This window comes from Mesoplodon mirus (assembly GCF_964341445.2).
Source record: "Mesoplodon mirus genome assembly, chromosome: 20".
Taxonomy (NCBI): domain Eukaryota; kingdom Metazoa; phylum Chordata; class Mammalia; order Artiodactyla; family Ziphiidae; genus Mesoplodon; species Mesoplodon mirus.
Genome location: NC_138996.1, coordinates 17686767 through 17710969, shown reverse-complemented (window position 1 = coordinate 17710969; position 24203 = coordinate 17686767). Strand labels below are relative to the sequence as shown.

The window sequence follows — 24203 nt, the reverse complement described above, 5'->3', positions numbered from 1 at the left end:
AAGGCATTAAAATTTTGACATCTACCACTTGTTTTTCTGGTGAGCAAATTATTCCTTTTTTAAGTAAACAAGTGAAGGCTGAAAAAAGATCCCAAGAGTAAAAGCCTATATATTTGTTAGGGGGTGGGAGTAGTTACTGTTCAATACATTTGTAACTACCCTGATCTAAATTCAGTAGCAAGGAAAGTGTCCCTGCCAGATCTTTTTTTTTTTTTTTTTGCGGTACGTGGGCCTCTCACGTTGTGGAGCAAAGGCTCCGGACGCACAAGCTCAGTGGCCATTGCTCATGGGCCTAGCTGCTCCGCGGCATGTGGGATCTTCCCGGACCGGGGCACGAACCCGTGTCCCCTGCATCGGCAGGCGGACGCTCAACCACTGCACCACCAGGGAAGTCCCTTGCCAGATCTTTTGTAAGAAGTTCTCTTGTAAATATTTGAGCTTCTAATGTTTAATGTTATTTCCTGTGGAAGTTACTATTCATTTTTAAAGATTTGCATGCGAGATGGATTAGTTAACTATAATTCCATCTATATGCCAATTATATACTAATTGGCATCTGTAATTCCTGAGGGTTCAAAAAAAAAAAGGTTGGGATTCTTCTGTTTGGCAAAAGTCTAAAGACTTTAACCCTCTGTCTCCTCTCTTTGGACAAAGGGAAACTAATAAATCAGTATCTCACAATGTATCTGTGTGCATGGTGAAGTGCCCAGCCTGGGCAGACATGTGCCTGGTGATGCATAAGATTTTTGAGTCTTTGGATTCTAAAAAGATGATTTTTCTCCTCCGACACGATTGATAGTTTGATTTGGTATAGAATTACAGGTTGAAAATCATTAGAATTCTGAAGTATTGCACCATTATCCTCAAAATTCCAGTGTGGTTTTTCACGTTCCCTTTTTCTGTTTGTTAGTTCTAGTCTCCATTTTTCGCAGGAGGCTTTCCTTAATCATCTGGTAATTCTTGGCTCCGTCCTTCGTTTAGGAATGATACACTAAAAGCTAACGGATGGTGTAAGTATTTGTAGAATTTCATCAAGCTTTGTGTTTTACTTCAAAGAAAAAGGAAAATCAAGCTAATTGGAATTTCCGTGTATGGGAGCAATGCTTGATGGGTTGTCTGCTGATGTAGGGTAGACACCGATTTAACTGTAGGGTTACTGAGGAGTAAGTTAGCTTTGTCAGTATCTCCGTGTTTCTCTTTTGCCGTTCACCTCCTCTAGACAATGCATCTCCATTCTCCCAGGTGCGGGGGTGGGGTGGGGTGGGGGTTAAGGCCTGGCTGCCAGCAATCTGAGTCAAGTTGGGAAGGGCTGGGGAGTGTCACCTTCCAGTGGGTGCGTTTTCACCTGCTCTTTCTGTTTTTGTTTGCATTCCTGCCCTCTACTAGGCCTGGATCTGTGACTCAGCAGCCTTTCTGATTCATATTCCCAGAGAATAAACCTTCATGCCTGGATGTGTGGTAGGGTAGTGGGTCTGGGGGTCCAATAACTCTTTTTATAATTTTCCCCCTTTTCTCTAAGAAACTCAGATGCAAGGAATTGGAATAGTCCTAATCCTTGTTTCATTACAAACTCATTGTGAGACAGGCTGGGACCTGGGACCCTTTACTGCAGTTCTTGCCCCTGGACAAAGCAACAGAATACAAAGAAAGTATAAGGGACTAAAAATAACTGCATGCCTGTGCAGTTGGGACAAATTATGAACAATAAGATACAAAAAGGCCAAAATCCAACTGCCTCTCCTGAGGTGCCAGGAGCAGAAGCAGGGTACTGCTCACGACCCCTGCACACAGCACCACCATGGGGGTGGGCAGGCCACGTAAGCACCCCTCCAGGCCTCCTCTCACCCTATTTAAGGGACCAGCTCACCCACCCCCACCCCCCTACCCCAGGGAGTGAGCAAGGGAACCTGCTACTTGTTCCCGCTCCCAGGTGCTGCAGCAGGAATCCCAATAAAGCATTGCCTGAACTTCTCATCTGGCTTCTTACCAACTTCTGTTGATTAGAGTCCCAGAACTCAGGTTGGTGACACTTGGCTGATGCATGGTTTCCTCCGACACCCCCAATATTAGCTCTGCCCCTCACCCTGTGTCCCCGCCAGGGAGCCTGGTGTCTCTCTTCCTGAGCTGTTCCAGTCTGTGGCGTACACGCCTGGCTTCCTGTTGCTGTCATCCTTTGCAAGCACCTAGGTTGCAGTTTTCTCACTCAGATCAGTTATCATTCCTCTATCTGTCCTTACGTATAGTGGTTTGGGGGTTATAGTGTTTCTCTGTTTTTCATTGGTGATGGAATTAGGGTTTCTGTTTCTTGTTACCTTGGTTGTTTTGGGGTGATTTTTCAAAAGGCAAGGGAGGCAGAAATAATTTCACCCTGTGATCTTAAAACCAGAATCTCCGTGTGTTTTGAGTCTAAAAATATTTTCTACTTTACCATGATCGAGCAACATTTAATTAATGCTCTTCCAAACCAGTTCATGCCTTAGGCATCATGCCTTGAACAAACAGCTTTGGGTTTAAGCTTTGGAAGTCTAAGGCCTTGTCCTCTGCATCTTTGTATTCCAGCCCCTCATAAATTTTTTGTTGCATTGAAAACACATTAAAGGATATATAGGTAGACTGCCATACAAGCAGAAGTGTAGAACATTTGTTTTTATTTGCATTAAGCACGAATGCAAATTTTTAGAGAGTGATGCAGAAGTGGAGGATGTTGCTTTTTTGGCAAAATTGAATGAGTGTGAAAACACCGTTTCTTACTTGGTTCTTATTTACAACATTATAGACAATGTAAATAAAATCTTAGGAATGTTAATGTATAGTAACACCACCTAATTTATGTTTTTGGAACAGGCCAGCAGATACATAGAGAATGTTCTAAAACCACAACAGGAAATGAAATTGAAAAAGCTGGAAGAACGCTTTTATCATATGACGGGTGAAACCTGGAAGTTAAGCAATGGTCATAAACTTGGGGTTAGAAAATATTATATTTTGAATTCTGCTATTGCTTAGGTTTCCTTTAGCATGTATTGATTTTTTTAAAATTGCAAATGATTAGTCCAGTCTATTTTTTAGGAGTCTTTGTTTATAATGATTGTATATCGGTTTTTATTTAGCATATTAGTATGTCATGTGTTTAAGTGGTTTTTGATGTCTAAAGAGTATATAACTTAGATCCTCGAAAAGCTCTAACAAAAGGCAGTCTTTGAGAAAACTGTTGACCAAATCACATCTTTTATTTGAGGGAATTCAGATCTCTAAGGTATTATAAGCTCTCATAATATTCATCATGTCTGGCTTTATTTTTTTAAAGCCCAATTGACCTTTGACTCTTTTTTCCTTTGGCATTAAGTATGAATTTTGTCATTTGCTAGTGGATGTTTACAGTGTTAAGTTTTCTTACAGAGAAAAAAAGGATATTCATAAAGGAATTCAGTTTTAGAACTGGCCACAGACTTTTTGTGTAAGATCCTTTCTGTCCCAAAGACATTTTTGTTTTGTTTTGTTTTGCTTTCTGTTTATATTGCACCTTTCACCATTTTGTAAAGAAAATGATCCAGTAGAGGTAAACAGGATCCTGACAATGAAGCAGAGTGTTTGTATTCATTTCCTAATGGTAAATATGTCATAAAACAATCAAGGGTGGGTAATAAACTTAATGGGAAAGATGGCAACATAAAATGCAACTACTCTATGTAGTGACTTCACTTCTGAGTTGCGTTCGTCTTCTGCTGGTTTTGTATGTTAGTCATTGCCAGCCTGACCTTAGCCTGCCACGTTTCTTTCTGAAATGGTCACGGTGTGAATTAGTCATTCTGCCCCTTGCTTTTAGGCTATGTCTCCGTGGTGCTACTAGTATATATTTTAACCCCATTAGTGGAGACAAAAGAAAGTCAGGGAGCGAGTAGACAGTTGGTGTTATGACCTGAGACTCTAGGAAGGAAAATGTACCCATTGCTGATCCAGCCCCTAGTTTGCAGTGGGGGCTTAAGTTTGGCCAGTTAATTGTTCAGGATCAATCTCTCTCTTTTTTTTTTTTTTTTTGCGGTACGTGGACCTCTCACCGTGTGGCCTCTCCCGTTGTGGAGCACAGGCTCAGCGGCCATGGCTCATGGGCCCAGCCGCTCCGCGGCATGTGGGATCTTCCCAGACCGGGGCACGAACCCGTGTCCCCTGTATCGGCAGGTGGACTCTCAACCACTGTGCCACCAGGGAAGCCCTAGTATCAATATTTCTTGACTCCCACGCCCCATGCTCCTTCCAACAAATTCTCTTAGGATAAAAGAATGGGGAAAACAGCCCACCAAAATGGTGCCCATTTTTAGTTTGGTAAAGAGAACTTTTCAAAGGTCAGTACATATAGAAGAAAGGCATTATTGAACTAATAAGTATATATTTGAGACTTTGACATTTAAGTGAATTATCTTGCTAAGGAAAAGGTTTTAATAGATAATATTAATAAAAAGTAATCTTTAAGATTTCTGGAATAAAATCCTATCCCACCTAAAGTGATTAATTCAAATGGAAGATCAAAGTTTGAATTTGAGAGCTAAAATATTTATATATAACAAGGTACTAGGGCCACACGCAGCTATGGAAGTATTGCCTGGTCACACGCAGAGACCTGTGTTTTTACACACATGTTCTATTTTTACAGCCTTTTTTTTTTTTTTTTTTCCTTTTTGCGGTATGCGGGCCTCTCACTGTTGTGGCCTCTCCCGTTGCGGAGCACAGACTCCGGATGCGCAGGCCCAGCGGCCGTGGCTCACGGGCCCAGCCGCTCCGCGGCATATGGGATCCTCCCAGACCGGGGCACGAACCCGTATCCCCTGCATCGGCAGGCAGACTCTCAACCACTGCGCCACCAGGGAGGCCCTTTACAGCCTTTTTAAGAAACAATCTCTTGCACTGCTTTGCTTCCTTTACTGCAGGGAGGAAAGGATATCATTCAGGTTTTCTTCTTTGTTCTTACTGAAAAACTTAGGGGTCAATTAAAATGGAATGGTCCCTCTCAGCCTTGTACTCTCAGAGGGAGCCCCAGAGCTGGATCAGGGTGGTTTCTATGAGACGTTAGTTAAGTTCCATGTTTTTTTTGGTCTAAGGAGATAATGCTTTAAATTTCTGGGTCTAATAATGACTTAATTATATTTTTTTTACTGAAATGCCATCAGGGTAAAAGAAATAACCATTGTGAATAGAATAAAGTCGATAGAGAGCATCTCTTTAGAACTTGTCTTGTTTTTGACCAGGGCGATGAAGATTTGGTGCTTGGAAGGGAGAGTCAAACATCTTCTGAAACATCAAACAGAGAAGCAGCAAAGAGACGGAATTTGCCTAAGCCTGTAACCAAAGTTTCACCATCCGCTGAGCAGCCCACGCAGAAGGAGGTTCATTACTTAATGCCTGCTCACTGAGCTGTATCCGTGTGCAGTAAGAGTATTGTTCTGTGGGTGAAAGTGTTACACTGAGGGAAGATTAGGACTGGCTTTTAATCCAGATGGTGTCTTCATCTGGATTCATTAAGCTTCAGCTTCATTAAGAGTCACTTTTCTGGTTTAATATTAATATTAATGTTCTGAGCCAAACTTTAGAAGGAATCTAGGAAGATAAATGGTGATAAATTTAGAAAATAGTTCTTTTGAGGAAGTAATTAAATTATATAGAAATGAAAAATATTATGTTTACTAAGGGAAATATTCCTATGGGTAGGTAAGACACGATGAAGTCATATTTAGTGAGTGGCTAATACTATTAACATGAGTGTATCGCTGTTCTCCGCGGCCCTTCTAGGGAATGAGTTAGCAACTGTTCACTTTGGAATGATGCCCAGGTTTATTCCTTTTTTTCTCTCAAATCTTTAATCCCTAAGTTAACTATGATTTGGAGCTGGTTAAGGTTGAAATAAGTCTTTTTTTATTGAGTCTTAGGGAAAGCTAGTAGGCTATCCAGTCCCTAAAAGTAGTTTCTAACATATTGCTTTTCAGTCTGAGCTTTCCTGGTCCCTTCATGGAGCTTGAGAGTAAGAATCAGATCATTGAACTGTGTCTAACATTTAGTCCGTAGGACTAATTAAAATTTCAAGAGTCTTTCCTTTTTGTTAATAGCACAAATTATCTCATGCTGATGGTAACCTTTGGTTGACTGTCACATATGCTTTTTATACCAAAGAAAAACAAATGGTTTATTTAATAAATGCAGTTAATGTTTGTTAGACAAAATGTTATAAAACATGGAATCTATGGTATTAAAAAATAAAAAGCATCCCTGGAGGTGAGGTGAAATTGTTCATAACAAGTGTTTTAATGAGAGAAAATGGTCTGTACATCTGTTTTTTTAATAGATTAACAGAAATAGGGAAACATGAGTAAATCATGAAAGCAACCAAAGTGAATGGTGGTTATCCAGTCCCCTAGAAGATGCTGGTGAAGAAAAATAAATATGCACTCATCTTACTGTGTATATGTATGAACCAAAATAATTTGGGGGTCTTATTGAACTTAATTAATATTTACCCTGTTTCTGTAAGTAGTACATTTTTGTATAATGTCTTGGAACATCATAAACACGGAGTTCTTTAAATGTGTATAGATTGGTAGCTATCATCTCAAATCCTGTTTTTATGATCTACTGTTAGCACAAAGTTGCTTACCCAAAAATGTTTATTAAGTGAGTCTCGTTCTCACTGTAAATGTTTTATAAATATATATTAAAAGTAAATATTTCATTAAGGATAGATATGTCCAAACACTATATCAAAGGAACTCTTCATGTTGAGATTATTTTTTTCTTCTTCAAACTGTTTACATTCCTGTTACTAAATACTTATTTTTCTTTAGGTTCTTGATTTACCTGAAGAACCTCCTGAAATAGCTGAAGAAGTAAGCTTATTTTTTTTCTCTTTGAAAATTAAATATATTTTCTATTTTCTTTAATATCAAGTAAGTACATTTTATCTAAATTTGGGTTTAGATGGGAATTCCCTGGTGGTCCAGTGGTTAGGACTTGGCACTTTCACTGCTGGGGCCTGGGTTTGATCCCTGATCTGGGAACTAAGTTCCCACAGGCCGTGAAGTGTGGCCAAAAAATAAATAAATAAATAAATAAATAAATTTGGGTTTAGAAAGGAGAGACAGCATAGTGTTTATGTGATTGCACTACGATTAGACCTTGTTTTGAATATGGGGTAATATCAAACTCCTCATTGCGAGTCCTATTTTGGAAGCCTGCTGTCTGCCGAGCTTGTGTTTTAAAGCCCTCCCACTTCTTCAGGCAGAGATAGGATGCTTGGGCTTTTCCAAAACTTTAGGTCAGCAAATGAGTTACCTATTAAAATAGAATCAAAATAGGCAGATGACTTCAAATTGTAGTTTTCCCCTTAAAGAGAAAATGAAGAATGCAGCTACTTTGTAGGTGTTAGAATTGAAGGCTGGTTTGGTGTTTGAACGGGGGGGTTGGACTGAGCCCCCCCCCCTGCATTGAGCTGCCCTCTGCCCAACTTTGTCATAATCTATGCTGCCTTCCTGCAGTTGCCCAGCTCAGTTTCAGACAGTCTCTAATGTACGGGAACACGTGTCTTTAAAACCACGAAGTGGCTTAGGCAAAGGAGAGCTGGATGGTTTTCCATTTCCTGAGGCTCAGCAACTGTTACACTCTCTGAAAACCATTTTTGAGGCAGCCATGAAAGCCGTAGGAGGGTCTCTTTTTTGTCAACACATTTGCAACATTTAAGTTTAGTATTTTGGATGTCTGAGGAAAATCTGAAAGTCATACAGAAATAGAGACAATGAAGTGTGCAATCAATCCCCAGGAGAATCACAGTCCCCGGGAGAAACTCAATTTAAGGAAAAACCAAACGTCTAATTCCTCCCTGTTACACCCATCAAATCCATACCCATGACATGTTTGTCCTGAGCCTCCTGCACCCTCACCTCTCCTTAAGCTCTGGGTTGGTATCCATAATAACCACTTACAATACAGGAGTGATTAAGTACAGCTCAGGTTGACAGGGAACACCTCTTAAGAAGTTAATGGGGCTTTAAAGCACGTGATGTTACTCCTACAGGACAGCAGTCTGTCACCAAAGGTGATGATAGACATCAGGTTGTCAGTGAATCCTTTGAAATTGTACCTTTTTGTGATTATAGGTAGAAGGACAGTGTTCTTCTTCAGAATCTCAGGTCTGTGCCCCTAAAAAGGTCAAGAGACCTCCAGCCAGAGGCAGTGGATGTTGCTCTCCTCTTTATAAGAGTTATTCAGGGCCTCCCTGGTGGCGCAGTGGTTGAGAGTCCGCCTGCCGATGCAGGGGATACGGGTTCGTGCCCCGGTCTGGGGGGATCCCATATGCCGCGGAGCGGCTGGGCCCGTGAGCCGTGGCCGCTGAGCCTGTGCGTCCGGAGCCTGTGCTCCGCAACGGGAGAGGCCACAGCAGTGAGAGGCCCGCGTACAGCAAACAAAAAAAAAAAAAAAAAAAAAAAAAAGAGTTATTCATAGTTATTCCACTTTGTTTCTTTTCTACCCTTTTCCCATACTGGGTAGATGACGTTTTGTGCTACACTTAGTAAAGTGTATGTCAGAGTAATGAAATTTTAGAGCTGGGATGAACCTAAATGAGATCTCATCCCGTCTCCTCACTTGAAGCTGAGGCCATAGGCAGGAGTTTCCGAGGTCCCTGCTGGGAGAGCCCTGGCCCTCTGGCTATGCCAGAACTTCTCCTTTATTTTCGCTACAAGCAGTACTATCCCTATTTTCTTCTTCCTGCTCCTATTTGCTTTTTCTCCGGCTGTGCTCTGATTTTTGGTCCTCTTTGCTCTTTTTTTGGTTAATAAAGTCAACAAAATTAAGGTAAATAATTGTTACCTGAAAATTACATGTTAAATGTATGCACCGTATATATATATATATATATATATATAGTATATATATAGTTAAATGCACTGTATATATATAGTATTAATGAGGTACAAGCAACTTTATATTAGGTAATGAAGCTTTATGAAGAGTGCTGCTAATATATGGTTGATACTGGTTGATACTTTTACAGTGTATTCTACACTAATCAAGAAAAGCAAATAAGGGGCTTCTCTGGTGGTGCAGTGGTTGGGAGTCTGCCTACCGATGCAGGGGACGCGGGTTTGTGTCCCGGTCCGGGAGGATCCCACGTGCCGCTGAGCGGCTGGGCCCATGAGCCATGGCCGCTGGACCTGCGCGTCCGGAGCCTGTGCTCCGCAATGGGAGAGGCCACAGCAGTGAGAGGCCCGCGTACCGCAAAAAAGAAAAGCAAATAAGTATTGGAAGATTTTGATTCTATTAGAATCATCATTGGGCAAGGCATTTTCCACCTGTGCAGTTGTTACTGCTCATAGATTTCTAAGAATTCAAAGCATAAATTCCTAATTCCCGCTAACCATTCACCAGCCACTAGTTTTACCTCCTTGGATGATTCTCAGTGTCCCAGTCCCTCTTTCAATAACGCTCCTGTTCTCATTGACCTTGTTATCCTACTCTTGATCTAATGACCTGTTTCTGGGCAGTTAGCCTGGTCCCTCTGGACATCTGCCTGGCTTTTCCCCTCCCTTGTGGTTGACTGTTTCCTAATAGTGAAAGTAGACCTTAAGTGTGGAGAGTCATTATCATCATCAAAGTTAAAAACAAGAAAAAGAAAGCATTCTAGTTTGGGGAGTGTGCCTTTCTAACCCATCCTTCACCCTATCACCCTAAAGAAGTGTTTTCAAAGTTAAAAAGGCACACTTGGAGTAGGCAATGAGTGCTTTGCCACAGTTACCCAAGATTTTAGGATGTTTATAAGTCATGTAGTCATATTGTTTCTGGCTTTCTGCAAAGTACCATTTTGTATTTGGCCAACTTTGCAGCTTTGCTCTGGTATCATAATCATGAAATATCATCATACATAAAGCTTGCCCTGTCATAACTAATATATTTTAATCCTCAAGCCACACAACTATTTCATGAATCCATATGTAAAAGAATAATTTCACTTTTAGGAATACTGGAGGTTATAATTTTCAGGAAATTCTCTATTTCCTTATTAAAGTTAGGCCCATTAAATGTGTGGTGTCCCCCCACAGAATAGAGGGACTTTTTTTTTTTAATTTCTATTGGAGTATAGTTGATTTACAATGTTGTTTTAGTTTCAGGTGTACAGCAAAGTGAATCAGTTATACATATATCTACTCTTTTTTTAGATTCTTTTCCCATATAGGCCATTGAGGGACATCTTTTTTTTTAATATATGAATTTTATTTTTTTATACAGCAGGTTCTTATTAGTTACCTATTATATACACATCACTGTATACATGTCAATCCCAATCTCCCAATTCATCACACCACTATCCCCAACCCCCCGCCACTTTCCCCCCTTGGTGTCCATACGTTTGTTCTCTACATCTGTGTCTCTATTTCTGCCTTGCAAACCAGTTCATCTGTACCATTTTTCTAGATTTCACATATGTGATATTATACGATATTTATTTTTCTCTTTCTGACTTACTTCACTCCGTATGACAGTCTCTAGGTGCATCCATGTTCCCACAAGTGACACAATTTCTTTCCTTTTTATGGCTAAGTAATACTCCATTGTATATATGTACCACATCTTCTTTATCCATTCATCTGTCGATGGGCATTTAGGTTGCTTCCATGACCTGGCTATTGTAAATAGTGCTGCAATGAACATTGGGGTGCATGTGTCTTTTTGAATTACGGTTTTCTCTGGGTATATGCCCAGTAGTGGGATTGCTGGGTCATATGGTAATTCTATTTATAGTTTTTTAAAAAATATGGAACACTTCATGAATTTGCATGTCATCCTTGCGCAGGGGCCATGCTTATCTTCTCTGTATTGTTCCAATTTTAGTATATGTGCTGCCGAAGCGGGCACTATTTTTAGTTTTTTAAGCAACCTCCATACTGTTCTCCATAGTGGCTGTGAGGGACATCTTTATAATTCTTTGTTGCTCGGGAAGGGACTAACATTCATTTTAAAGGTTATCAGAACAGAATGAAGGTTTCACTGTGTGTGTGTGTGTGTGTGTGTTTCTGTATATGTAGTAGCTGTGGCTCTATAATAATGAGCCATATGAGAAAATTCCTGTTATAGTGGAAGCCTGCTTGGACTTAGGAGCAGACTAATAGATGAGTGAACTAATGGCTAACATGGATTTCTGATAAGGGAGTGGGGAATCTGAAACATAAAGCAAATCTTAAGCATTATACCCTGATTTTTTAAAGTGCCTGTTATGTGTTTCGTATTACAACTATCCATAGAGTTCTAAAATAATACAGTAAGATTTTTTTAAACGAGAGGAAGAACTAACTCATGGTTAGTCTAGAATTCACAATAGAATAGTCACCATATGTTACTCTTCTACTTTTAAATTGAAAAGACAATAAGTGTAGAATTTAAGATAATTTGAAAATAGTTTTGTAAATCATCATTATTGTTACCGTAATACCATAGCAACTATTCTCATGATTGTATGCTATCTTATTTTATTCTAAGGGGAACTACATTTTAATTACTGCTGCTACTTTTCATTTAGATTTCATTTAATAATCTGTGTTTGGGACAGTGATTTACTTTCCAATTTGCACTGTGTCCCAGGCCTTTTACCCATTCATAGGCCAGTCCACTAGACTGTCAGTAATCTTAGGAGAAATTGTACACCCACCTTTCACAGTAATTGTAATAACAGAACAGTAGCTGGGTTTCAAACAACGATAGTTCATTTCTCTTAAGTATTTAATCATAATAGAAAATGTTAACTCACTGTATTTTTTAAAAATTAATTAATTAATTAATTATTGGCTGCGCTGGGTATTCGTTGCTGCGCACGGGCTTTCTCTAGTTGCGGTGAGTGGGGCTACTCTTCGTCGCGGTGCGCGGGCTTCTCATTGCGGTGGCTTCTGTTGTTGTGGAGCACGGGCTCTAGGTGCGCAGACTCAGTAGTTGTGGCTCGCAGGCTCTAGAGCGCAGCCTTAGTAGTTGTGGCTCATGGGCTTAGTTGCTCCGCAGCATGTGGGATCTTCCAGGACCAGGGCTCGAACCCGTGTCCCCTGCATTGGCAGGCGGATTCTTAACCACTGCATCACCAGGGAGGTCCTGACTCACTGATTTTAACCTTAGTTTTTCTTAAAGCATTTGGCTTTAAGTATCCTATCAGATCATTAAAGTTTGAACAAAACCTCACTGTAAAAGTTAAGTTTTATTGTTTCTAAAAATAAGCAAAATTGGCTTTTAATCAGTGATTGTTAGTTTGTGATTTCTTTGTTTTATAAAATTTTCTTTAGTAGAAGTACTGACAGAGCTAAAGATTGCACTGATTTGGGTATGGATCAAACACCTTACCTACTTGAATAGAAATATTTTCTAACGTGGCTTTCCTGAAGGGTGGTGGGTGCTGCTATAAAACCACCATTTCTGCAAACTGTGCTGCCACAGAACTCCCAGGACAGTTGGGATAATGTTGACCATAGTAAAGGGTTTCCTAACGGCAAATAATGAACATGAGAATTAATAACTAAATCGTCATCTTTTCTTGTTTTTAAGTTGAAGTATAGTTGATTTACAGTGTTGTGTTAGTTTCTGGTGTACAGGAAAGTCACTCGGTTATACATATATACACATATTCTTTTTCATATTGTCCGTATGGTTTATCACAGGATTTTTTTTTTTTTTGGCTTTATTTATTTTTGGCTGAGTTGGGTCTTTGTTGCTGGACATGGGCTTTCTCTAGTTGCAGCAAGCGGGGGTTACTCTTTGCTGCGGTACACGGGCTTCTCATTGCAGCGGCTTCTCTTGTTGCATAGCATGGGCTCCAGGCGTGCGAGCTTCAGCAGTTGTGGCTTACAGGCTCTAGAGCGCAGGCTTAGCAGCTGTGGCACACGGGCCCAGCTGCTCTGCGGCATGTGGGATCTTCCTGGACCAGGGATCAAACCCGTGTCCCCTGCATTGGCAGGCGGATTCTTAACCACTGCGCCACCAGGGAAGCCCTATCACAGGATATTGAATAGAGTTCCCTGTGCTATACAGTAGGACCTTGTTGTTTATCTCTTTTATATAGAGTAGTTTGTATCTGCTAAACCCAAACTCCAATTTATCCCTCCCCGTACCTGCTTTCCCTTTTGGTAACCATAAAGTTTGTTTTCTATGTCTGTGAGTCTGTTTCTGTTTCGTAAGTTCATTTGTATCATATTTAGATTCCACATACAAGTGATATCATATGGTATTTGTCTTTCTCACTCCACTTAGTGTGATAATCTCTCGGTCCCTCCCACTCTTTTCTCCTTAGAGTGTCCTTTAATATACTAGCACGTTGCAAGCTCTTTTTAGCTGTTTAGCTCTTTTATCAGAGGAAAGATGGTGGGGAAACTCAACATGTAAAATGGACAAAGCTGCTCCCAGGAATGGGGTCTCCTGCAGCCCCAGCAAACCAGGACCAGCTCCAGGCTTGTCTCTCATTTGCGCACATGACGTAGGCATGGAGCACAGCCTACAGTGCTGGAGTGAAAAGGGTAGCTCTTTGTTTCCTTCCAGTCTAGTGTTCGTCTTGTCTGCAGACTCTGAGGTGGCCCTGGATCTTCTTGGTTTGGTAGGTCACTTTCAGAGCCCAGCTGCAGTCTTGATATTGTCTGGCAGACAGAAGCCTTGCGTCTCGGTGTCCTCTCTGGAAGGCTCGGTCACTGGTCTCCTCAATCAGTGGGAAGATGTTTTTCAGGTTTAGAAGAATTATTTCTGTGTTTAGGGTGAATTTTTATCTGGACCTTAATTTTTGTGTACAGCTCTCAGAGCTAAATTCCTACAAAACTCCACATGAGCTCTTAGAACTGTGTACAGGTGTTTCGTAGGAGTAGTGGTTTTGGAATTGCAAAGAGCAGTAGTTGGAATTCTCATTTGAACATTTTTATTCCTCAGGTCGTGACTGTTGCTCTTCGATGTCCAAGTGGGCGTGTCCTGAGGAGAAGGTTTTTTAAGTCTTGCAGTTCACAGGTGAGGAGAATCATATTTGGAGAAATTTTTTTTTTTTTAAAGATGTTGGGGGTAGGAGTTTAGTAATTTATTTATTTATTTATGGCTGTGTGGGGTCTTCGTTTCTGTGCGAGGGCTTTCTCTAGTTGTGGCAAGTGGGGACCACTCTTCATCGTGGTGCGTGGGCCTCTGACTATCGCGGCCTCTCTTGTTGCGGAGCACAGGCTCCAGACGCGCAGGCTCGGTAGTTGTGGCTCACGGGCCTAGTTGCTCCACGGCATGTGGGATCCTCCCAGACCAGGGCTCGAACCCGTGTCCCCTGCATTAGCAGGCAGATTCTCAACCACTGCACCACCAGGGAAGCCCTGGATAAATATTTGTGTTGAATTTGGCAATAGTTTATTCCCATGCAGGGAGGAGGTGTTATCAGTTGTCTGTACTCCCATCAGGTGAGGATAAATGGAATTTTTTTTCTTTTTAAATTTATTTTTTTGGCTGTGTTGGGTCTTCGTTGCTGTGTGTGGGCTTTCTCTAGTTGCGGCGCATGGGGGCTACTCTTTGTTGCGGTGCACGGGCTTCTCATTGTGGTGGCTTCTCTTGTTGTGGAGCATGGGCCCTAGAGCACACAGGCTTCAGTAGTTGTGGTGCGTGGGCTCAGTAGTTGTGGCTCGTGGGCTCTAGAGTGCAGGCTTGGTAGTTGTGGCGCACAGGCTTAGTTGCTCTGCAGCATGTGGGATCTTCCCGGACCAGGGCTCGAACCTGTGTCTCCTGCATTGGCAGACAGATTCTTAACCAGTGCGCCACCAGGGAAGTCCTGGTAAATGGGATTTATATGTACTCTACGTGGCAGAAATTTGGAGAATTAGGTATGCTGAGCCTTCTTGAACTGTGATTTTTGCATTCAGATTTTTTTTAGTTCTTTTTTTAATTTGTTTTTTGTTTTAATTACATTTTCATAGCTTGGTGGGTAAGATGCTTTCAGACCTTTTGGAAGCAGGTGGTATTAACTTTGTTCTTATTATCCTTGATGGATTATTAACCTAAACCCCATTGCTTGTATGTAGTTTTCAGATCATTCTTTAAAGCTTGTTTCTTTTTGTTCTAATAGACTTATTTTTTTCTTTTGAAAACAATACTGTGTTCACTAGCAATAATTTGAAAAATGTAGAAAAGTAGAAAGAAATTTTAATCTGCAGTCTGGCACCAAAGCCAATTACTAATATTTGGGTGTATTTCTACGTTTAAGTGCATTTGAACATAGTATGTGTGTGTTAAAAATTTCTGTAATTGGGGCTTCCCTGGTGGCGCAGTGGTTGAGAATCTGCCTGCCAATGCAGGGGACACGGGTTCGAGCCCTGGTTTGGGAAGATCCCACATGCCGCGGAGCAACTGGGCCCGTGAGCCACAACTACTGAGCTTGCGCGTCTGGAGCCTGTGCGCCGCAACAAGAGAGGCCACAACAGTGAGAGGCCACGACAGTGAGAGGCCCGCGCACTGCGATGAAGAGTGGCCCCCCCTCGCCGCAAGTAGAGAAAGCCCTCGCACAGAAACGAAGACCCAACACAGCCAAAAATAAATAAATAAATAAATTTATTTAAAAAAAAATTCTGTAATTATCTAATTTTCTATCCTTACTGTTGCATTTAACCTTCTATGTCAAGAATATTATAAAGCATAATAGAAAATACTGACAGATTTGACTACATAAAAAATTTTAAATTCTATAAAGTTCATCAAGTTAAAAATTTGGAAAAATTATTTTTTTCTATAAGGAGCTTATACAAATCAAGGAAAAGAAATACCTTAGTGGGCTTCCCTGGTGGCGCAGTGGTTAAGAATCCGCCTGCCAATGCAGGGGACACGGGTTGGAGCCCTGGTCTGGGAAGATGCCACATGCCACGGAGGAACTAAGCCCATGTGCCACAACTACTGAGCCTGCGCTCTAGAGCCCATGAGCCACAACTACTGAGCCCACGTGCCACAACTACTGAAGCTTGTACACTAGAGCCCGTGCTCCACAACAAGAGAAGCTACTGCAATGAGAAGCCTGTGCATCGCAACGAAGAGTAGCCCCTGCTCACCACAACTAGAGAAAGCCTGCACGCAGCAAAAAAGACCAAACACAGCCAAAAAAATAAAAAAATAGAAATTACCTCAGTAGAACATTAGGCCTCACTTAGAATCAGAGAAATGCAGATTAAAATGGATACCGTTTTCTACCTATCAAGTTGTCAAAGATTAAAAAGAATAGTACCCAGTTTTGGCCAGTGTGTGCAGAAAACAGGGATTCTTATTACTTGTTCATGTGAATGTAAGTCAGACCACTGTGGGATAATTTATCAGTATATATTTTAAAATACATCTTTTGGCCCAGTAATTCCATTTATGAGAACTTATTCTTTGGAAATAAGACAAATGGTCAAAGGTATAAGTGTTTATGGGAGGATTGGTTAAAAGAAGGCATATTCATATATTGGAAAATTATGTCACTCTATGACATAATACACATTACATGGAATATCAGTAGGTACATGGATGGTGGTAGAAGTCAGGGATTACCTATAATTGATATACCACCATCCCCTGAGAACATTCTGTCATTCAGCTTTCTTCCGAAACCAACAAACCATCCTTTAGCAGGCATTGTTTTTAGGCAATAATAAGTGGAAATTTGGACAATTACTAAGGGAATCTTCATGAAAGGAAATGTGATACATTTATAGGGATGGCCCATTGAATATTGGGTTATCAAAAGGCAGAGTCTCTGGGACGTGGACATGTCTGTTGTGACAGTTCCTGGGTGATTTCGATGTGGACTATTGGCTTAGATTATAATCTAAATGACTTTTTTCCCAAATGCTAACCTTTTGTTCTTAACCTTTTTATTGGATAATCTTTCCATTCCGTTTGGTTGGGGCTTTCTTAATTGTTAAATGCTTCTGTCTGTAGGCGCCAGTAGTCCCTAGGCCTTGTCTGAAACCACAGCTATTAAAGGTCATTCACATCTCAAAATTCATGGCGTGCTCTTTTCCTTTAAACTCTTGAAAGTTCCTTTGAAAGGTATGAAAGTTCTGTTTCATGACTCCTAGGGGCATGATTTAACAATGAAAGAATCGTAAAATATTATGGTGATCTAGAGGGACACAATTTTGTACAGTATTTGATAACTAAGCTTTTTCTCTTTTAGGTCTTGTTTGACTGGATGATGAAAATTGGGTACCACACATCCCTATACAGCCTTTGCACTTCCTTTCCCAGAAGGGCTCTGGGAGTGGAGAGAGGCTGGTCACTGCAGGACATAGGAATAACTGTGGATACTGTACTCAATGTGGAAGAGAAAGAACAGAGCAGCTAGTTAAGAAACGCGAACTACCTGTTCTACATTAAATCAGTTATGCCGTGACCTTACGGGACAATAAAGGATTCACATTAAAATCATGCCGTACCTTGATTGCATTCAAGGCAGTAAACACCTTAATGTTGATCTCCATGGAAGTATATGGACATAAAGGATTGGAAAAGGATTGCTCTCCGCATGTAATGATTTTTGGAGTGTGCCATCTTACAGTGTGCCAAATGAGAACGAGATAGACATGTACACAGGTGCTCATTCATTTGTATTTTTGCTAGCTGATGCCATTTATCAGTTTCTGCTTCTTCAGTTGGTTTTGCCACATTGAACATTTCACAGTTCAGCCAAGCTCTTTAAAGTCTTAGCAGCAGGAATGTTTTTTCTGCTGTAATTCTAGAAATTAAACTTTGAAGACGTGTCAAAGCTCTTTTAAGGCTTTAAAGTTCTTTTTGATAGTAAACATTGTATGTACTAATGTTAACTAATGTTTGAGATTTATTTCATTTTGTCTTGCACTGAAGTGTAACATTTACAACATTCCAGGTGGATCAGTATTTTTAAAGATAAAACAATGAAACCAGTGTAGGGGAGTTTTTAAAATATATCTGGTCATTTCATTTCCCTGCTTATACTCCTGTAATGGTGTATCCACGCACTGTAATGCCAAGTCCAAACTCCAAGGCTGGTATAAAGGCCCTTTGTTGTAGCCATGCCATTTCTCTTTCCCATCTGTCTTAAGGAGTCAGTTTAAGTTGGCTCCTCTGTGTATTGCCCCCTTTTTTTTTTTTTTTTTTTGCAGTACGCGGGCCTCTCACTGCTGTGGCCTCTCCTGTTGTGGAGCACAGGCTCTGGACACGCAGGCTCAGCGGCCATGGCTCACGGGCCCAGCTGCTCTGCGGCATGTGGGATCTTCCCGGACCAGGGCATGAACCCGTGTCCCCTGCATCGGCAGGCAGACTCTCAACCACTGCGCCACCAGGGAAGCCCTATTGCCCTTTATTTAATGCTCCTTTATTCCTCTTCTGTAGAATTTATTACATGTATTATAGCTGTGTTTTTGTCTTCCCAAATACATAATTCCTTAAAAGCAAGGATTATATCCTTTTTTCCACTTCAGAAATACCTAGTGTCTAGTAATGCTTCATACAAAATGTTTGAAAATAATAAGTTGTCTCAACCTTTACCTTTTTTTGTCTCTGGAATATTCCACATTGAAAAAAATGAAAAAAAATTCTGATTATAAATTAATTATAAAAGCGTTGGGAAACCAAGTTACAGAAACAAAAATAAAATCACCCATAATCTCAATACCCAGAAATAAACATGACTGACATTACGAATCTGCAGGTCCTGCCAGACTTTTCTATGCTTATGTGCCATCGATTTAAAAAAGAACAAAAGACCTCATATTTTTAGACCTTTTGGAAAAACCGATTATTGTAAAAGCTACCAAGTAATTATGCTACTTAGGAGATGTGATAGCAGGCTCTGAGGTGGTCCCCAATGATCCCTGCCCCCTGGCTGCCACATCTTAGTGTGCTCTTCTCTGTCATTGTACCAGGGCTGGTCTGTGCAGCCAATTAAAGGGAACAGAAATGGTGTGTGTCACTCTGAGATTCTACAAGACTGTGGCTTCTGTCTTGGTGTCTGTCTGTCTGGTCACTCACATGGGGGAAGAAGTCATGTTACGGTCAGCCTCGTGGAGAGAGGCCTGTGTGGCACGGAACTGAAGCTTGCCAACAGCAACGGGGCTTGTGAAGTTATGTGGGAAGTGGAAAATGGAGCTAACGAATTAAGAGATCTAGCTAAATATATTCCCAACCAGATTATTGAAAATACCAGTGGTTTCTTCTTGCTGCTTATAGTAAAAATGTGAGAGCAAAGAGAGAAGTTAAAGAAGGGACTTAAAGAGGAACCAGGCTCACTGGTTTGCAAGATGCCAAATAATGCAAAATTAAATGCCTCCAGGGTGAAGATTAAATCAAGAGCACTCTTAGGAAAGCACAGTCTAAAGATTAAGCCAAGAGCGTAAATGTAAAATCCTTTGTTAAGATCTGAGACAGATCGAAGGTGATGCCTCAGAATAAGACTCACAGATGATTCAAAGCTTAAAAAAATATATCAGCGATAACCTGGTCAGCTTGGACTGAAAGAGAGAAGTGAAAATGAAGAGAGGTCTTTGGACCCCTCAAATTCTACTGCTGGGAAGCAAGCTGAGAAAACGGCTTGGCTCCGTTGTAAACCTGTCCAGTAACAGAATGACTCAGAAGGTGAGGCCAAGGCCTCCGAAGGCCGAGTCAAGAGCCGTTGGAAAGTCATTTCCTGGCAGGAGGACTGAGTTCTAGTCAAGGAATTTCTAACACTTGCCCAGCTGGATTTCAGAACTGCTCACCAACCAGTAACTTCTGTGTGCCGTTCATTTTCTGTCTTTCTGAGCAGGAATTGTGCTGTCTGATCAGCATTTATACTAGGCAAGGGAAGGGGGAATAACGTCTCTATTCACAGGCCTACAGATCTGGAGGAACTGCTTGTGAGCTGCGCTTACAAGCTACGTATACTCCCGTAGCCCCATCTTCGCCTGGACCTGATTTAGGTAAGATGCTGGACTTGGAGCTGATGCCGTAGTGGGTTGAGACTTTTGTGTCCCTTGGGAGGGGGTGGGCTGTGGAGCCAGCCTCCCAGATGGCCCCAATGATCCCTCTGTCCTGGTGTTCACGCTGTTGTGTTCCTGCTGTTCCCTCCTGTGATGTACCGGGGTTGATCATAGGAGCAACAGAATTAATCGAAAATAATGATATGTCCTTTCTTAGATTAGATGACAAAGGACAGCGCTTCTCTCTTGGTTCTCTCTGTCTCTGTCTCATCAGTTACTCTGACGGAATCATGCTGTTCGCAGCCCGGTGGAGAGGAGCCCGTGTCAAGCAATGGGAGCCTCCTGCCAACAGCTCTGCAAGTGAGCGTGGAGAGAATCCTCCAGCCCCAGTCATATCCAGAGACTGCAGGCCTGGCTGACACCTTGACTGCAGCCTAATGAGAGACCTAAGCTGCTCCTGGTTTCCGGACCCTCAGAAACGGTGGGAGAGGTAATACACGTTGTGTAAAGCTATAGTGTTTTGGGGAAATTTGTTATGTGGCAATAAATAACTAGTACAAGAAATATTCAGGGCATTTCTCCCAACAATATAAAGACGTCCTTAGGAATGACTTTTACTTTTCTGGATAGATTCTTTGGTTCCTCTAGGTGTTGATATCTCTTTATCAGGGTTCCTTTCAAAGACTTCTTTGAAATAGACTCAAATGCAAAAGAAAAAAATCCAAACATTTCCATATTTACCTGTTCTGATCACAGGCTTTATTTTCAGTTGTCCATCCACATTCATTTCCAAGGGTATTGACTACAGAAAAGAATTATTGCCATTTTAAAAAGATCTGTGTTATCTTTTAAAAAGCTAAAATTTCAGTCATTAACAAATAGGTCCTAAAATTTGTGGAATAAAGGTTCCTCCAGCCCCCCACTCCCCAATTTCTAACACAAAAACATTAGGGCCATTTCTTTGCCTGGCAATACGTTTTTCTTTAAGACAAAGAAAAAACACTATCAGTCATGTGTACAGGTAAAGGGCTAAAAATAGATGGTTAATTGTTTCCTTGGTGACAAAATCTAATTCTTGCTCTGAATTTAGGGAAACTACAGATGCCTTAAATCTTTAGATTCTTTGTTAATATCACTATTCTTTTATACTGTAGTCCTCGTGCAATGAGTTGGAAAAATTAGAAACATGATTAAGGAATTATTTTTTCTAGGTGTGATGATGGTATTGTGGTTGGGTGAGAGGACAGTATGTGGGGATATAGATGAATAAATATTAAAGCTAAGTAAAAGGTACATTGAGGTACCTTATACTCTTATTTCTACTTTTGTATCATTTTCCACGATAAGATGTTTAAAGATATCAACAGCTTAAGATAAAAAAGGGGACAGACTTGTAATTTGTCAAGTGATATATGAGAGAGGTGTGACTTAAAATAGCTTTAGATTTTTTGAAAGAATAGCCCCAGGGGCTTCCCTGGTGGCGCAGTGGTTGAGAGTCCGCCTGCCGATGCAGGGGACATGGGTTCGTGCCCCGGTCCGGGAAGATCCCACATGCCGCGGAGTGGCTGGGCCCATGAGCCATGGCCGCTGAGCCTGCGCATCCGGAGCCTGTGCTCCGCAACGGGAGAAGCCACAACGGTGAGAGGCCCGCGTACCGCAAAAAAAAAAAAAAAAAAGAATAGCCCCAGAGAAGAGTAACTTGAATCCTATTTCAGCTTAGCCTGTTTATTATTGTTTTTAATAATATCCTTCAGTGAAGGAGTAATACTGAAAACTTTAGAAGCCCTACATCTTAAGTATACTAAAGAATATTCCGAGTGTCGGCTGAAAAAAAAAAAGCACAACGTTTGAGAGTTGTGAGTTAAGTTTTATTTGGGGCAAAATGAGGACTATCGCCCAGGAGGGAGAGACAGCATTTCAGGGAGCTCTGAGAACCTGTAACGGCTGAGAGGCGGGGGGAGGTCGGTGCTCCCCGTGACTTTAGTGACGGGGTGCGTGCAGTGAAGCACGCGTTTTGGCAGAAGCTTGTCAGGAGGAGCAGACGTCACCATCAGGGATTTCAGTGCTTTTCTAGATACGAGGAGATGCAAGAATTGGGCTCATAAAATCGTCTCCTGAAAATATCGAACTCTCTGAAGACCTGTTCCGCCAGTTTTTCCCAGAGCGCAGAGGGCCTCATCTGAACTCTTTTCAGGGGGTGTTGAAGGTCAGCCGCTGCAGCAGCACATGGTTTAATCCTTGTAGAGGTAGATGGCACGTGCCGATTTGTAGTTGGCACGGCTATTTAAAATAGTGTGCAGTCAACATGATGAGGAGTGCACGCTATAACCTGTTTATCTCTAGCACACAAGCCACGTATCCTTATTTAGAGAATTTCCCCTCCTTTTATTACTCTTCCTCTCTGTTCCTGCCTCACTTCGTAACTTTCTCCCTCACTGCCATGGACTGATGTGGGAGATCAATTGAGTAATTGGGTTTAATGATACAATGGATGCCTGTTATCGAAACAACCTATAAACGTCATTTCAGGCTGTTCTACTATTGACAGTGACACTAAGGTATATTTTGTTGTGGGGAGAAAAGAAAATAAAAAGCATAAAGCCATCTTTATTTGAAGGAAATTTTAAAAGAAATGTGACATTCCTCTTTAAAGGGGCGGGGAGTGGGGTGTAGGGGAAGAGACTAGCCTTAATGAGTTCATTGTTCCCTAGCTGAAATTGAGATCCTGAAAATAGCAAGTTCTAAAGCATACAGCAGTTTTGGACTTGCACTTAGGATCTGAAGAAATCTACTTAGAAAGCTGCAAAACATGTTTCTCCCACCCTGACAAGAAACGGCTGGATGACAGACAAAAGCGTGACATTTTTGAGCCCTAAGGTGACTGAGGCTGCGAGGTAGACACAGAAACTGAATTCCAAAGAGGGAAAATCCTCGGAGAGGAGAGACGGGGCACACAGACTCTCTTCTGTCTCACATCAATGGGAGAAAAGGTAGCTGCTATATAAGCAGGTAAGAAAAATTCAGCTAAGATTTTAACATTTGTAAAAGCCAAGCGTGGGCTATTGCATCACTTTGGAACGGGACTGGCTACTTAATTTGTGGGTCTTAGTGCAAAATGAAAATACGAGAACGCTTGCTCAAAACTGAAGAATTCAGGATGGTGACCGCAGAGCGTGAAACCAGACGCAAGGACCTTCCAAGCGTGGGCTGTTTGTGAGAGCACAGGTCACGTGCCTCGAAGCCAGCGCTCGGACGCAAAGGCGGTTCCCACTCACCTGAAAGCTGTTCGCCCTCCGCCTTCACCAGGTGTCCACGAGAAGGCGAGAGCACTGCCGACCTCCGTGCAAACGAGGCGGTGATTGGTGCCTGCGCAGGAACAAGCTCAAAGCCCCACTAGCTTCCCGGGATCCTTCTCCCCCGCAGAGCTGGAGTCTTAAGGTTCTGGGGGTGGTACACCCCCACAGGGGTACCACAGTACCCCTGTGGTACTATGGCCACAGGACACCGGCAGAGATTTACTGTTTCTAGAGAAACAGTAAAAGCAAAACCCACCTTCCTCTTCCAGGACGCAGGCGAAGACTTGTTGCTGCTGGGGGAGGGGCAGATACAGATACCGGATGAAGGCTGTCCTGCTGCGGATGGTGCAAAGAACAAGCACCCCAGGCCCACCACAGTTATCAGCCCGCGTTTGGAGGCCACAGGCAGGAGGAACAGGAATGCCAAGAAAACCTCACCCCTGAAGCCAAAGTACAAAGGGCCTGCCTGAGATTTGAGGCCAAATTGGAACAAACAGCGTCTCACCTGCTCGTACCATGAGTTTAGCACCCAGCCACAAGCAACAGCTGTCTACAACCGGGGACGGGGTCAGAGCGTGGAGGAGGACCCTCTCTCTGATACAGGTATGTGGGGACCATGGAAAGCTGAGGGGGGCACAGGGATACAAGGAAGCCTAACACCCAGCCCCTGTCCTGAGCACAAGGTAACAGCAGCCAGCCCACTGTTAGTGGAATTTGAGGCCTCCATAGGCCTGAGGCTCTGAGACTGTGAGTGATACTGAATTCTATACCTAGTGAAAATATCTTTCAAAAAATGATTCATGGGCTTCCCTGGTGGTACCGTGGTTGGGAGTCCGCCTGCCGATGCAGGGGACACTGGTTCGTGCCCCGGTCCAGGAAGATCCCACATGCCGCGGAGTGGCTGGGCCCGTGAGCCATGGCCGCTGAGCCTGTGCATCCGGAGCCTGTGCTCCGCAACGGGAGAGGCCACAGCAGTGAGAGG

At 42.1% G+C, this 24203-nt stretch overlaps 1 protein-coding gene across 3 annotated transcripts in view; it reads left to right on the top strand.

Moving 5' to 3' along the window:
- The window catches only part of UBXN8 (UBX domain protein 8), a 50200-nt gene that overhangs the window by 8503 nt on the left and 17494 nt on the right, over window positions 1-24203 (top strand). For all 3 annotated transcript variants that reach the window (XM_082608855.1, XM_082608854.1, XM_082608853.1), the window contains exons 4-9: window positions 2845-2967; window positions 5244-5381; window positions 6831-6872; window positions 13927-14001; window positions 17168-19925; window positions 20200-20415. In XM_082608855.1, the coding sequence (XP_082464981.1) occupies window positions 2845-2967; window positions 5244-5381; window positions 6831-6872; window positions 13927-14001; window positions 17168-17335 (546 nt within the window). In that variant the 3' untranslated portion in view covers window positions 17336-19925; window positions 20200-20415. The remainder of the gene's footprint in view (window positions 1-2844; window positions 2968-5243; window positions 5382-6830; window positions 6873-13926; window positions 14002-17167; window positions 19926-20199; window positions 20416-24203) is intronic.